The sequence below is a fragment of the Entelurus aequoreus genome, linkage group LG12 (genome assembly GCF_033978785.1).
Source record: "Entelurus aequoreus isolate RoL-2023_Sb linkage group LG12, RoL_Eaeq_v1.1, whole genome shotgun sequence".
Lineage (NCBI taxonomy): Eukaryota > Metazoa > Chordata > Actinopteri > Syngnathiformes > Syngnathidae > Entelurus > Entelurus aequoreus.
In genome coordinates this window covers 72,031,898-72,046,815 of record NC_084742.1, presented here as the reverse complement: position 1 = coordinate 72,046,815, position 14,918 = coordinate 72,031,898, and the positions used below count along the sequence as shown (strand labels likewise).

Genomic DNA, 14,918 nt, shown 5'->3' with positions numbered 1-14,918 from the left:
TGTCAAATATATTTATATGTTCCATTTATATTTACCGTCCTGCTGCTTGACCAGTCCCTGGTGGATGTAACGAATGTAGGTGAAGAAATTACACACTGCCGTGATCTGAGGACGCACAATCACAATATTCTAGTTTTAAAAGACAGGCTGCTGCCTGGTGGCTGCTCTAATCCTACAATCCCACCCTCTTCCTGGTGCGACCCTGTAAGCTCTGCCCAGATACGCAAAAACACTGTATTCACCTGAAAATATTCAAAAAGAGTGATGTTACAAGTATTTTATTGTAGATCGTAAAATCCCTGAATTCCTTGCCATAGCTCGTTGAGAAATGTTGTTCTTAACCCTTTTGTGGTGTTCGGGTCTGTGGGACCCGTTTTCTTTTTTTATTAAAAGAAAAATGATACAATTAATTAATTTTTCAAACAGACTCACTGACTTTGGCTCATTTTCTGTGAAGAACATATATCACAATACATATTTAATGACCACACACCTACACATTTCTATTACATATAAGATGTCCAGGTCCACTGGACCCGGGGCTAATAGAAGTGTGGAAATTGATGTTCTGTGTACCCCACACACACACACACACACACACACACACACACACACACACACACACACACACACACACACACACACACACACACACACACACACACACACACACACACACACACACACACACACACACACACACACACAGAGAGAGCAGGCCTAGACAGGAGGAGGACAGAGTGTAGGTACACAGAACATCAGAGGGTCAAATGTGCGAGAAAATGAGAGCAGACAATGTTGACAAACAATGTTGTGGGAAGTGCAGGTGCAGAAACACAAAATAAGAATCCCTGTGGGATGCAGAAACTGCCAGAGAAATTTTACGTGCAACGTTCATATTGTTGTTACTCAGCCAGAACAGATGTTTATTGGGATAAGGTAAAAATCTGTTCAGTATTTGAACATAAAAGTGTTTGATTGTGAGGCATTAAAAGCCACAAAATGCAACGGGTCCATCAGACCCACAAACGCTGGCTGAGTAACAACAATATGAACATTACACAAGGGTTAAACTGTTGGACAATTTGTTGACAAAGTGGTGTCTCCCTCGCCCCATCCTTGTTTGTGAATGACTGAGCATTTCATGGAAGCTGCTTTCATACCCCATCATGGCACCCACCTGTTCCCAATTAGCCTGCACACCTGTGGGATGTTCCAAATAAGTGTTTGATGAGCATTCCTCAACTTTATCAGTATTTATTGCCACTTGTGCCAGCTTTTTTGAAACATGTTGCAGGCATCAAATTCCAGCTAATATTTGCAAAAAAATGTAGTTTTCTAGTGTGAACATGAAGTATCTTGTCTTTGCAGTCTGTTCAATTGAATATAAGTTGAGAAGAGTTTGCAAATCATTGTATTCTGTTTTTATTTACCATTTATTTACACAACGTGCCAACTTCACTGGTTTTGGGTTTTGTACTTTGCGGATTGTATATACAATTGGATAAGGTTTAATGGATAAAACAAACTAAGATAAAAAAATAAAACACAACTAAGCATATAAAGTCGACTTATTTTTCCATTCTACTGGTACTCAAAACCAGAGTTTTTCAACCTTTTTTGAGCCAAGGCGCATTTTTTTCCATTGAAAAAATTTGGAGGCACAACAACAGCAGAAATTCTTCCAAAATTAAACTCAGACAATACAAAGTCGTTGTTGCAATTGTTGGATATGAATTCAAAGCACAACCAAGCATGCATCACTATAGATCTTGTCTCAAAGTAGGTGTACTGTCACCACCTGTCACATCACGCCCTGACTTATTTGCTGTTTCCTTGTCTTGCGCTCCTTTTTTGGTGGCTTTTCCTGTTTTGTTGGTATTTTCCTGTTGCAGTTTCATGTCTTCATTTGAGCGCTATTCCCCGCACCTGTTTTGTTTTAGCAATCAAGAATATTTAAGTTGTTGCTATCTCTTTTTGTGTGGACATTGTTGATTGTCATGTCATGTACGGATGTACTTAGTGGACGCCGTCTCTGCTCCACACGCTGCAAGTCTTTGCTGTCGTCCAGCATTCTGTTTTTGTTTACTTTGTAGCCAGTTCAGTTTTAGTTTCGTTCTGCAAAGCCATCCCTAAGCTTCAATGCATCTTCTTAGGGGCACTCACCTTTTGTTTATTTTGGTTTTAAGCATTAGATACCTTTTTACCTGCGCACTGCCTCCCACTGTCGTCTGCATATTGTGATCACGAACAACCATGTTCCCGACATCTACAAAGCAATTAGCTACCTGCTGCCACCTACTGATATGGAAGAGTATTACACGGTTACTCTGCCGAGCTCTAGACAGCACCGACACTCAACACCAACACATCATTTGCAGATTATAATTACTGCTTTGCAGAAAATATTTTGAACCCAAATAGGTGAACCTGCACAATCTCCCACGGCACACCAGACTGTATCTCACGGTGGTTGACAAACACTGCTCTAAACCACTATTGCTAACATACACTAGCCGATGGTGCTGCTCTTAGATTGTCTTTGCTTGAAAAATGACATTTCACATCTGTAGGGCTCTGCTTGTGGGCAGTGCCACTTTTGTCCAGCAGGTATTAGTACTCACTCTGTATCTGCAGTACGGCGAGACGTAGTAATAGTTGGACGAGTCTCCAAACTTGATTCTGTGCTTGCAGGTTTTGGTCTGACCGCTTAGGGCACACTTCCTGTCAGACACACACACACACATGTGCTTGTTTACACTCTATTGTGGTACAAACAGCAGCAACAACAACACATTTTCCTACAGTTCTACAGTCAGGAAGGAAAAAAAAATGGATGAAGGTTCATCTTCTCAGATCTGTGCTAATTCTTGACTTAAGACAAAGAGGGCGGAGCAAAAGATAGGTGTGGGGAGGAGCTACAGACAGTTAAACTTACGTGACGAGCTCAGACATTTGCCCGCTGGGAAGAAAAGCGAGGCGAGATGGGCACGAAAGGTTAATTGGCGAGGAAGTGAGGGTCTGAGTGTGTGTGTGAGTGTGTGTTCTCTCACTTTGGTCCACCACACTCCACGGCCGAGGCTTTGACTACGGGCAGCGGCTGGAATCCGACCGGCTCCACACTGAGCGTGTTCTGCTCTACAGCTTCCAGGATGGATGACCCCAGCTGAGCGGAGGGAGGGAGGGACAGTCAGGAGGGAGGGAAGGACTTCCTGTGACGTTGTCCTCAAGGAAGTTTGTGTGTCAGTACCTCGCTCTTGCTGAAGGTGAGGCACGGGTAGATGTCCTCACGGTAAACGCGCTCCAGGAAGCAGCAGCAGCGGTCCAGCGTGGGCTCCTCCTTCCAGGCCTTGAACTCTGTGAAGAGCTGAGGGTCCGCCTGCATGTACACCAGCAACAACATCTCAGAGACAGTCATGTGACCTCCAGTAACTTCCAGACCTCAGGATCCACTCGCTGACCTCTCGACACTCGCGTACAATGGGCTGCGTGGCCGACGGGTCGGGTTGCGTTCCCAAGATGGCAGAAGAGGTGCTCTTGTTCCTGCTGTGGCCCTTTCTGAATGGAGTCTTCCCCCCTGCGCCCACAAAAGGAAGCTCGCCAACAGGCGACGTCGGGGAGGAAAGAACGAGAGTCTTTAGGGCCTGCACTTCTGCCTGGAGGACGTCGATCTGGGAAAAAAGGAGACGAAGCGCTCGCTCAGTTCACCTGCGCTCATTTATTTCATAACACCAAATAATCACCAATAAACTTCATGATCTCCTCTCATCTTCAAAACAATCATTCATTAGTTGATTTTCGTTGGTTCTGTGCTCACCTTGTCCAAAGCTTCTTTCAGCTGCTTCTCAGCATTGGCCTGTTTGACGTTGGCCTCTCTCACCATCTTGTGGGCCTCCTAAAACACACACACACACACACACACACACACACACACACACACACACACACACACACACACACACACACACACGCACACAGACACACACACACACACACACACACACACACACACACACACGCACGCACGCACGCACAGACAAATTATACGCACATTAACACACACACAGTAAGTTGATTAGCAAACAGTGAAAAATGTTCTACAAACCCCGTTTCCATATGTGTTGGGGAATTGTGTTAGATGTAAATATAAACGGAATACAATGATTTGCTTTTCAAGCCATATTCAGTTGAATATGCTACAAAGACAACATATTTGATGTTCAAACTCATAAACTTTATTTCTTTTTGGAAATAATTAACTTAGAATTTCATGGCTGCAACACGTGCCAAAGTAGTTGGGAAAGGGCATGTTCACCACTGTGTTACATGGCCTTTCCTTTTAACAACACTCAGTAAACTTTTGGGAACTGAGGAGACACATTTTTGAAGCTTCTCAGGTGGAATTCTTTCCCATTCTTGCTTGATGTACAGCTTAAGTTGTTCAACAGTCCGGGGGTCTCCCTTCTGCTATTTTAGGTGCCACACATTTTCAATGGGAGACAGGTCTGGACTACAGGCAGGCCAGTCTAGTACCCGCCCTCTTTTACTATGAAGCCACGTTGATGTAACACGTGGCTTGGCATTGTCTTGCTGAAATAAGCAGGGGCGTCCATGGTAACGTTGCTTGGATGGCTCCAAAAGCTGTATGTACCTTTCAGCATTAATGGTGCCTTCACAGATGTGTAAGTTACCCATGTCTTGAGCACTAATACACCCCCATACCATCACACATGCTGGCTTTTCAACTTTGTGCCTATAACAATCCGGATGGTTCTTTTCCTCTTTGGTCCGGAGGACACGACGTCCACAGTTTCCAAAAACAATTTGAAATGTGGACTCGTCAGACCACAGAACACTTTTCCACTTTCTGTCAGTCCATCTTAGATGAGCTCAGGCCCAGCAAAGCCGACGGCGTTTCTGGGTGTTGTTGATAAACGGTTTTCGCCTTGCATAGGAGAGTTTTAACTTGCACTTACAGATGTAGCGACCAACTGTAGTAACTGACAGTGCGTTTCTGAAGTGTTCCTGAGCCCATGTGGTGATATCCTTTACACACTGATGTCGCTTGTTGATGCAGTACAGCCTGAGGGATGGAAGGTCACGGGCTTAGCTGCTTACGTGCAGTGATTTCTCCAGATTCTCTGAACCCTTTGATGATATTACAGAAATCCCTAAATTCCTTGCAATAACTGCTTGAGAAAGGTTGTTCTTAAACTGTTCAACAATTTGCTCAGGCATTTGTTGACAAAGTGGTGACCCTCGCCCCATCCTTGTTTGTGAATGACTGAGCATTTCATGGAATCTACTTTTATACCCAATCATGGCACCCACCTGTTCCCAATTAGCCTGCACACCTGTGGGATGTTCCAAATAAGTGTTTGATGAGCATTCCTCAACTTTATCAGTATTTATTGCCACCTTTCCCAACTTCTTTGTCACGTGTTGCTGCCATCAAATTATAAAGTTAATGATTATTTGCACAAAAAAAAAAGTTTATCAGTTTGAACATGAAATATGTTGTCTTTGTAGCATATTCAATTGAATATGGCTTGAAAAGGATTTGCAAATCATTGTATTCCGTTTATATTTACATCTAACACAATTTCCCAACTCATATGGAAACGGGTATCGCGGGTTTGTCTCTGTGCGATATAGAAAATGACTATATGGTGATATTGGAGTATACGTTGTCACACAGTTGCTTTTAGCTGCGGGCATTACACTGCAGGCTTTTCTCACTCTTTCTTGTCTCTCCTTCTCACAGAGACATAAAACAAGCGCACATACTGTCGCGGGTGCAACGTCATACGCCCTCGTGGAGCAGAGAGGTAGCAACATGGTAAAGTTAGCTGTGATGCTAGCGGAAAGATGCGAGTGGTAATACGAGAGAAAGAAGGTGCGAATCTGGTAACAAATGAAGGAAGAAGAATTAATTCCCAAGAAAACCCGCTCGGGGTCCATTGTCTGGCGGTGGTTTGGCTTCAAGCGGGAAGATGCTGAACAGACAACCGTAATTTGTCAAGTATGCGGCAAAAGCGTTGCTACAAAAAGTAGCATTACTGCTAATTTGTAGCATCATTTGAAAAGTCCCCCGCTAGAGAATGAAGAGTGCTTGAAACTCTGCATGTCAACATCTCCAGTCGGTGCCACACCTAACAAAATGCCCAAGCAACCATTTCCACATCAACACCGTATGAAAAAAATTGTCAAGGAGATAACGTCCGCAGGAACCTACCACATAGCAAAGGACATACACTATTTGATGTCCTATTATGCAGCTCATTTTTATTTGACACTTATTGAAATATCTTGTGTGACATCATGCACAAAAGTGCACTTTATTTGTTTTCAACTATTGTAGTGGCGTTCTGTATAAAAAGTGCACTTTAATTGAGTGTTGTTTTGATATGTCATCTTAGTAACATCATGCACAAAAGTGCACTAATAGCTTGTTTTAAAATGTCTCTGACAATCTTGCACTTTCTGTTTGGAAATAACATGAATGTTTGTGCCACTGCTTAATAACTGTTTCATAAATACACTTTAAGTTGTGGTTTCCTTCTCTGCATGAAAGTTTAAAAGTAGCATATATTAATGCAGTATGAAGAAGAATGTTTGAATGTAGACACATAGAATCATCATACTGCTGTGATTATATGCATCAAGGGCGGTGTAGCTCGGTTGGTAGAGCGGCCGTGCCAGCAACTTGAGGGTTGCAGGTTCGATCCCCGCTTCCGCCATCCTAGTCACTGCCGTTGTGTCCTTGGGCAAGACACTTTACCCACCTGCTCCCAGTGCCACCCACACTGCTTTAAATGTAACTTAGATATTGGGTTTCACTATGTAAAGTGCTTTGAGTCACTTGAGAAAAAGCGCTATATAAATGTAATTCACTTCACTTCAAGTGTTCATTCAAAGCTCAGGCAAAACATCGAGATGTATATGGTGTTGATAAAAGGCCATATCGCCCAGCCCTATCATCATACATTTTAAAACAATGTTAAGATAAATACTTCAATATCTGTTTGACTTATGATTTCAAAGCAAGTAATCCAACAAACTGTTCAAGTAAAAATTTTACAGTAAACATTTTTTACAGTAAAATCCACTTTCAATATAGACTAATAATACACTTTAAAACACAACAACCATAGATTTTACAGTATACATATTTTTTGGACATTTTTACGTTAAAAAAACCCCAGTGTTACCGTTTTTCCATTCCATTTAATTAGGGATGTCCGATAATGGCTTTTTGCCGATATCCGATATTCCGATATTGTCCAACTCTTTAATTACCGATACCGATATCAACCGATACCGATATCAACCGATATATACAGTCGTGGAATTAACACATTATTATGCCTAATTTGGACAACCATGTATGGTGAAGATAAGGTACTTTTTAAAAAAAATAATAAAATAAGATAACTAAAATAAAAACATTTTCTTGAATAAAAAAGAAAGTAAAACAATATAAAAACAGTTACATAGAAACTAGTAATTAATGAAAATGAGTAAAATTAACTGTTAAAGGTTAGTACTATTAGTGGACCAGCAGCACGCACAATCATGTGTGCTTACGGACTGTATCCCTTGCAGACTGTATTGATATATATTGATATATAATGTAGGAACCAGAATATTGATAACAGAAAGAAATGGGGGGGGAGGTTTTTTGGGTTGGTGCACTAATTGTAAGTGTATCTTGTGTTTTTTATGTTGATTTAATAAAAAAAAATAATAATAAAAAAAAAAAACGATACAGATCATTTAAAAAAACGATACCGATAATTACCGATATTACATTTTAACGCATTTATCGGCTGATAATATCGGCAGGCCGATATTATTGGACATCCCTACATTTAATTTAATTCCATGTATTTTTTTATTTTATATGATGTAAAAAAAAAAAAAACCTGCAAATATTACGGTAAAATTGTGGCGACTGAGCTGCCAGTTTTATACAGTACAATCTAAAGATTTGGTTTTGTGCGAAGTACGTAAACAAAAAAGTCACATGTTTTATATATACACATTTATATATTCATACTGTATATTATTCACTGTTAAAAGCGGCCCTCTGAGGGCAACCATAACTGCGATGTGGCTCTCAATGAAAACCAGTCTGACAGGCCTGATGTAGATCTGAGGAATATAAATCCATATATCCATTAATCGTTACACCTTTTGAAATATGCTACCCTTTGATTATATGCGAATCTGTACCTAATTTAGTCTGCCCCTATAAAAGTACCAAATTTGGTGGCCATCCCATTTGACTTTCCCCAGTCAGTCAAAGAGTGACATGGTGCCTCTGAGCAAACAGGAAAAAGGAAGTACATAGGACGGCAGGAAGCGCACCGACCTGGAAGAGGCTGGCGGTGAGTTCCTCCAGCTCCTGGCCGAGCTGATCTCGCACTTTTGACAACCTCTCACACTCCTCATCCTTTAACTGCAGCTCCTTGCACGCACACACACACACACACACGAGCAGCCAACGATGGTAAAATCATAACACGACAACAAAGACATGGAAAATGAAAGAATCAGTGAGAAAAATCATGATTGATGACAACAAAAGCAATAAATGAACTATGACAAAGACACACACACTTACACATTTACACACAACCACACGCAGGTTGACTGACAGGCACGAGTCTTACCCTCTGGGCCTTGGCGAGCTCCTCCTTCAGACGCTCGTATCCTTTCTCGCGCACCTCCATGACCGACGGGCTGCGGAGGCGTGAAAGGCTGTTGCTCAGCACGCTGCACTCCTCGCCATCCTCCCCAGATAGGAAGTTGCCCTCTGCCGCCTCCGGCTCCTGGCCTTGCACGCTGTGAGGCGTCGCCACGGAAACGAGAGCGGTCCGCTATATTATAGCGGACATGCTCCTCAATGACGTCAAGCGCCTTACCTTCCATTGTGGCTGTGTCGCGGCGTGGAGTAGACGGGCTGCGTGGGGAGCTGGTCGGCCCGCAGGGAAGAGCGGAGGCCAGCTGGGGGCGGTCCTAAGGCGTGAGTGCGGTACAGAGAGGATGGCGGGGCGCTGTGGAGTGCGGGGGGCCGCTGCTCTGCTTGGTTCTGCAGCAAAACAGAACAAGGAATTTGGCTTGGATGCAAGTCAGGGATTGACTTTTCACCTACCTGCAGGTCAGGTGTGGTGGGCGAGGTCAGGTTGACCTCATGGAACCCTTCCAGAGTTTCGGGGTTAGCAGGACCACCGCTGCAGGCCATGGCAGCTGCCGTGGTTCATCCTTCAGTCTGCAGACGGAGAGGAGAGTTGAGTAAAGTCGTGCACTGTGACTCTGCCCACAAATTACTTTGCAGCGTTCTGAAGACAGCTTGAAGAACAGGTCCAGATTCCGGGTATGTTCAGAACTGTTGCACGCGCTCAAGACTTTTTTCAGCACAGCTTGGACTGTGTGTGCTAAGTGGGAGTGTACCTAACTAAGAACAAACAAGGCGTGCTGCCGTTCCAAGGCCACAATGTAGCGTTCATGATGTTACCGTGTGGACGACACCGTCAGCCGTATTGTAGCCTCACGGACCTGAGCCTCTGTCGCCATGGAGACCAGCCATGGTAACATGACACAGAGAAGGATGCAGTACAGATCCTGTTACACACCTGAAGACGACTTTAAAACAACATCACATGACTGTAGGTCCTAAAAGGGGTTTAAATCAGCTGTCTGCAGGCAAACAAAGGCCTGTTGTCCAAGTCTCTACGCAGCTGAAATGATTGATAATCTAATCACGCTGCAAACTACACACGTGACAGCTCTCACTAACCACAAATAGTCTGCATTGTTTAAAAAACCACACTGATCTGTCACTAATAGGGATGTAACGGTATTGTAGGTACCGCGGTATGCGGTTTCAAATTCCTCACAATAATGTGTGACGGTGTCAAACTAAATCTAGGTGAGGGTAGTTTTGGTCTGGTGCTTCTGCATTGGCCCGTCTGAAAATAAACTACATCCCCCACAATCCTCTACCGGCGAGGTAGTGGAGTGAAACCCCGTAAAGGGGAGGAAAAAAGGAAGCAAGCGGCCGGGAGAAGTGTGTTCGTAGTAGATAAGAGTAATTGTTTTTTTATGGACATTTCCTCAACATATCATCAAAATTCACCCATAACTGTTTGAGGACAAACAAACACTGGCGAAAACTTAATCTCTTTGGCGGACAAAATAAAGTCTGAATACTTAAGTTAAGTATGATGTACATGTGCGGTATGATTTACATTTAGGGCTGGACGATATGGCTGAAAACTGAATCACAACATACGTTTTTTTTATGTTGGTCAATATCGATAATTATTGATATTTTTATGACCTATGGAAAACTTTAAATTAAGGTGCAAAACTAAGGAATGTGTTAGAAATGCTTAATAAAGTGTAACAAAATAGTGCAAAGTGTAAAAATGTAAACAAAGAAACCTGAGAAAAACAACATTTTGCAAGTTGAGTGCCATATATACATATATATATATATACACATACATATATACACATATACAGTATATACATACATATACACGGACATATGTGTGTATGTAACATATATATATATATATATATATATATATATATATATATATATATATATATATATATATATATATATATACACTATATATATATACACACACTACCGTTCAAAAGTTTGGGGTCACATGGAAATGTCCTTATTTTTGAAGGAAAAGCACTGTACTTTTCAATGAAGATAACTTTAAACTAGTCTTAACTTGAAAGAAATACACTCTATACATTACTAATGTGGTAAATGACTATTCTAGCTGCAAATGTCTGCTTTTTGGTGCAATATCTACATAGGTGTATAGAGGCCCATTTCCAGCAACTATCACTCCAGTGTTCTAATGGTACAATGTGTTTGCTCATTGGCTCAGAAGGCTAATTGATGGTTAGAAAACCCTTGTGCAATCATGTTCACACATCTGAAAACACTTTAGCTCGTTACAGAAGCTACAAAACTGACCTTCCTTTGAGCAGATTGAGTTTCTGGAGCATCACATTTGTGGGGTCAATTAAACGCCCAAAATGGCCAGAAAAAGAGAACTTTCATCTGAAACTCGACAGTATATTCTTGTTCTTAGAAATGAAGGCTATTCCACTAAATTGTTTGGGTGACCCCAAACTTTTGAACGGTAGTGTGTGTGTGTGTATATATATATATATATATATATATATATATATATATATATACCTGCCAGTCACCTGCCATCATGGAAAGAAAAAAAAAAGTAAAAAGAAAAAAAATTTATTAAATTGTTATATGTATCCAGTGATTATATTAAAGTTATTTTCCATTTAACTTCACCAGTTTTAGATTATTTTTATTTTCACATTTGCCGTTCAAATACTGAGAAGAGAAGGTGCGGTGATCAGCAGCCAGTTGAGGCACGTCACTGCGTTGTGCCTCAACATGGATTGCGGACTCGGCTAACTGCTGGCCTGCTGTGCAGTGACACCGTATTGCTATATGAATTATATTATACATTTATAATGTACAGTGTATTTTGTCAACAACTGTATGTGTGTAACGTGTTTCTTGTGCTGAGCGATCATAAAACTGGAGGCTCGTCTCATAACCCCGCCTCCTGGTGCCAAGCACCTCCGCCGCAGAATGCACCGCCCGACGGGAGCGCCACACCAACCAAAGCCCACACCCAAACCCTCCACGTGCAGGACCGAATCCACCCAAAAAAAAGTCACTTAACAAGAAGCCAAAAAGTGCAAAAACAACAATGCTCGCGCCGGAGGAGCCGTGAACAGGGACACAACATTAAGTACACCTGCAGACTGCAGCGCGGATTTCATATTTCATATTTCATTCATTCACTCTTCCAACACGAACACCACTGCTCCCGCACTTATAAGTAAAGGTAAGACCATAATAACGTTTTTTTTTTTTTTATTAAATGTGCTTTTTTGTGTGCTACAGTTTGTAAGTGTAAAGTTAAAGTTAAGTTAAAGTACCAATGATTGTCACACACACACTAGGTGTGGTGAAATGTGTCCTCTGCATTTGACCCATCCCCTTGCTCACCCCCTGGGAGGTGAGGGGAGCAGTGGGCAGCAGCGGCACCGTGCCTGGGAATAATTTTTGGTGATTTAACCCCCAATTCCAACCCTTGATGCTGAGTGCCAAGCAGGGAAGAATGCTGGTATGAGCTTTTAAACATAACCCGTTAACTGCTGCCAATCAAATGGTGAATAAAATACTCTTTAGGGTTCATATGTTTGTAAATCTGACTGTGATGAAGTCAGTGCCTCACCTGACATGAACCTCACCGCACGCCACTGATATATATATATATATATATATATAAATATAAATATAAATATATATATATATATATATATATATATATATATATATATATATATATATATATATATATATATATATATATATATATATATATATATATATATATATATATATATATATATATATATATATATATATATATATTATTTATTTTTTTTCCCTTTAACTTGGGACTTCACGCGGGCTGGATTTTGGACGCAGGCGGGTCGCATCTTTTTTTGGTATTTTCCTGTCGCAGTTTCATGTCTTCCTTTGAGCGATATTTCCCACATCTACTTTGTTTTATCAATCAAGAATATTTCAGTTGTTTTTATACTTATTTGTGGAGACATTGTTGATTGTCATGTCATGTTTGGATGTAAATTGTCTTTGCTCCTCAGTAAGTCTTTGCTGCCGTCCAACATTCTGTTTTTGTTTACTTTGTAGCCAATTCAGTTTTAGTTTTGTTCTGCATTGCCTTCCCTAAGCTTCAATGCCTTTTCTTAGGGGCACTCACCTTTTGTTTATTTTTGGTTTAAGCATTAGACATCTTTTTTACCTGCAGCCTGCCTCCCACTGTTTTCGACATCGACAAAGCAATTAGTAGGTGGCAGCCGGTAGCTGATATGGAAGAGTATTACACGGTTACGCTGCCAAGCTCTAGACAGCACCGACACTCAACAACAACACATCATTTTCAGACTATAATTACTGGTTTGGGGCAGCACGGTGACAGAGGGGTTAGTGCATCTGCCTCACAATACGAAGGTCCTAGGTTCGATCCTGCGCTCGGCATCTTTCTGTGTGGAGTTTGCATGTTCTCCCCGTGACTGCGTGGGTTCCCTCCGGGTTCTCCGGCTTCCTCCCACCTCCAAAGTCATGCACCTGGGGATAGGTTGGTTGGCAACACTAAATTGGCCCTAGTGTGTGAATGTGAGTGTCAATGTTGTCTATCTGTGTTGGCCCTGCGATGAGGTGGCGACTTGTCCAGGGTGTATCCCACCTTCCGCCCGATTGTAGCTGAGATAGGCTCCAGCACCCCCCGCGACCCTGTAATGCAGGCCTGGGCAATTATTTTTGATTCGGGGGCCACATTTAGAGAAAAAAATGTGTCTGGGGGCCGGTATATCTATTTTTAGGAACACTAATACAAAACCTCATAATAATGTCTGATTGAATGCTAAAAACGTTATGACAGACCGCCTTAAAAAACAATGGAATTTTAAAATTTTCTATGAACGATAAAACACTGAATATTGACAAAATATGAATATCACACCCCCTTTCGATCGACATATTTTACAATCAAGTGAAACGCAACAAAAATGCAACAAACAGTGAAATATGAACGCGAAGGGTACAAAATAAACCCAGCTACAATCTGATACATCTGATATTTGCTGAATTTCCCCCAGGGATCAATAAAGTACTTTCTATTCTATTCTATTCTTTATATCACTAAGTTTTAGAAAATCTGCTTCCGCGTCTGTGGACACGCTTCCCGCCCACACTGCTTGGTGCCTCGTCTGAGCTGCTGTGACGTAGATTACCATAGTAACTAATTAGATGACCATAGTAACTAATTAGATTACCATAGTAACTGGTATATCATCCATAAGAGCAGATTCCAACCATTGAAATACTTTGTATGGTTCAAGACTTACAGTCATTAGAAAACATCACTGCACATCATAATGGCAGCTACACTTTCCATCTTAAAGATCTAAAAACATTATTTGGGAATGTCCGGCGAGCCAGATTGAAAAGCTCAACGGGCCGCATGTGGCCCCCGACCTTAATTTCCCCAGGTCTGCCATAATGGTATAAGCGGTAGAAAATGGATGGATGGATGGATTACTGGTTTGCAAAAAATATTTTTAACCCAAATAGGTGAAATTAGATAATCTCCCATGGCACACCAGACTGCACAGTGGTTGAAAAACACTGGTATAAACAACGCCAACACTGTCATAAACCTGTGCCATATAGTGAGACCACACTAAACAACAATGACAATTAGATTTCGGGAGAATATTTGCACCACAACACTACTTTAAAAACCATCATTTTGTTAATGTTTTATTGTGTATAGTTAATTCCCATACGACATATTTCCGCTCAAACTCTTAATAGATCTGTCCCGAATATACAGCATCTACATGTACATAACTTCAAAAATAAATAATTTAAAAAAATACTTCCCTCTATTAAGAAGGTAAAAATAGAGATACATGACAAAAAGCTGACACGTTTATATTAATAATAAATAAATAAACTGTACATGTATCTATGCATGCATGCTTTAGAGCCCCTGCCTGGAAAGAAAATCATGTTTGCCTTGGTGCCCTTCTAACTTGCCTTGGTGCCCTAAAATATGAACCCTCCTTTAAGGCAACACTTTCCGTGACCTTAAAAAGTTAAAATTCGAGGCCTGTAGCTAGCCCCCGAGCTAACAAGCTAAATAACGGCTAACGTAAACAAGGTAACGGCGTCGGCTAGCATGCTAATGTTTGTTAGGTGGCTAACGAGCACAAGCTAACTGCCGCTAACACAAGACACGCCGCTTATTTAGCAT

The 14,918-nt window shown here is 41.4% G+C and overlaps 1 protein-coding gene across 7 annotated transcripts in view; it reads right to left on the bottom strand.

The window, feature by feature from the left end:
- Positions 1-14,918, bottom strand: part of rab3ip (RAB3A interacting protein (rabin3)) — a 17,321-nt gene that overhangs the window by 1,860 nt on the left and 543 nt on the right. For 3 of the 7 annotated variants that reach the window (XM_062066620.1, XM_062066619.1, XM_062066621.1), the window contains 9 exons: positions 8,928-9,274; positions 8,676-8,847; positions 8,375-8,470; positions 3,818-3,895; positions 3,462-3,671; positions 3,251-3,379; positions 3,054-3,166; positions 2,625-2,724; positions 36-105 (listed from right to left, as the gene is read on the bottom strand). In XM_062066620.1, the coding sequence (XP_061922604.1) occupies positions 36-105; positions 2,625-2,724; positions 3,054-3,166; positions 3,251-3,379; positions 3,462-3,671; positions 3,818-3,895; positions 8,375-8,470; positions 8,676-8,847; positions 8,928-9,247 (1,288 nt within the window). In that variant the 5' untranslated portion in view covers positions 9,248-9,274. Of the gene's footprint in view, positions 1-35; positions 106-2,624; positions 2,725-2,938; positions 2,963-3,053; positions 3,167-3,250; positions 3,380-3,461; positions 3,672-3,817; positions 3,896-8,374; positions 8,471-8,675; positions 8,848-8,927; positions 9,275-14,918 lie in introns of all 7 variants that reach the window. The other 4 variants (XM_062066624.1, XM_062066622.1, XM_062066626.1 and 1 more) reach the window with 3 other exon arrangements.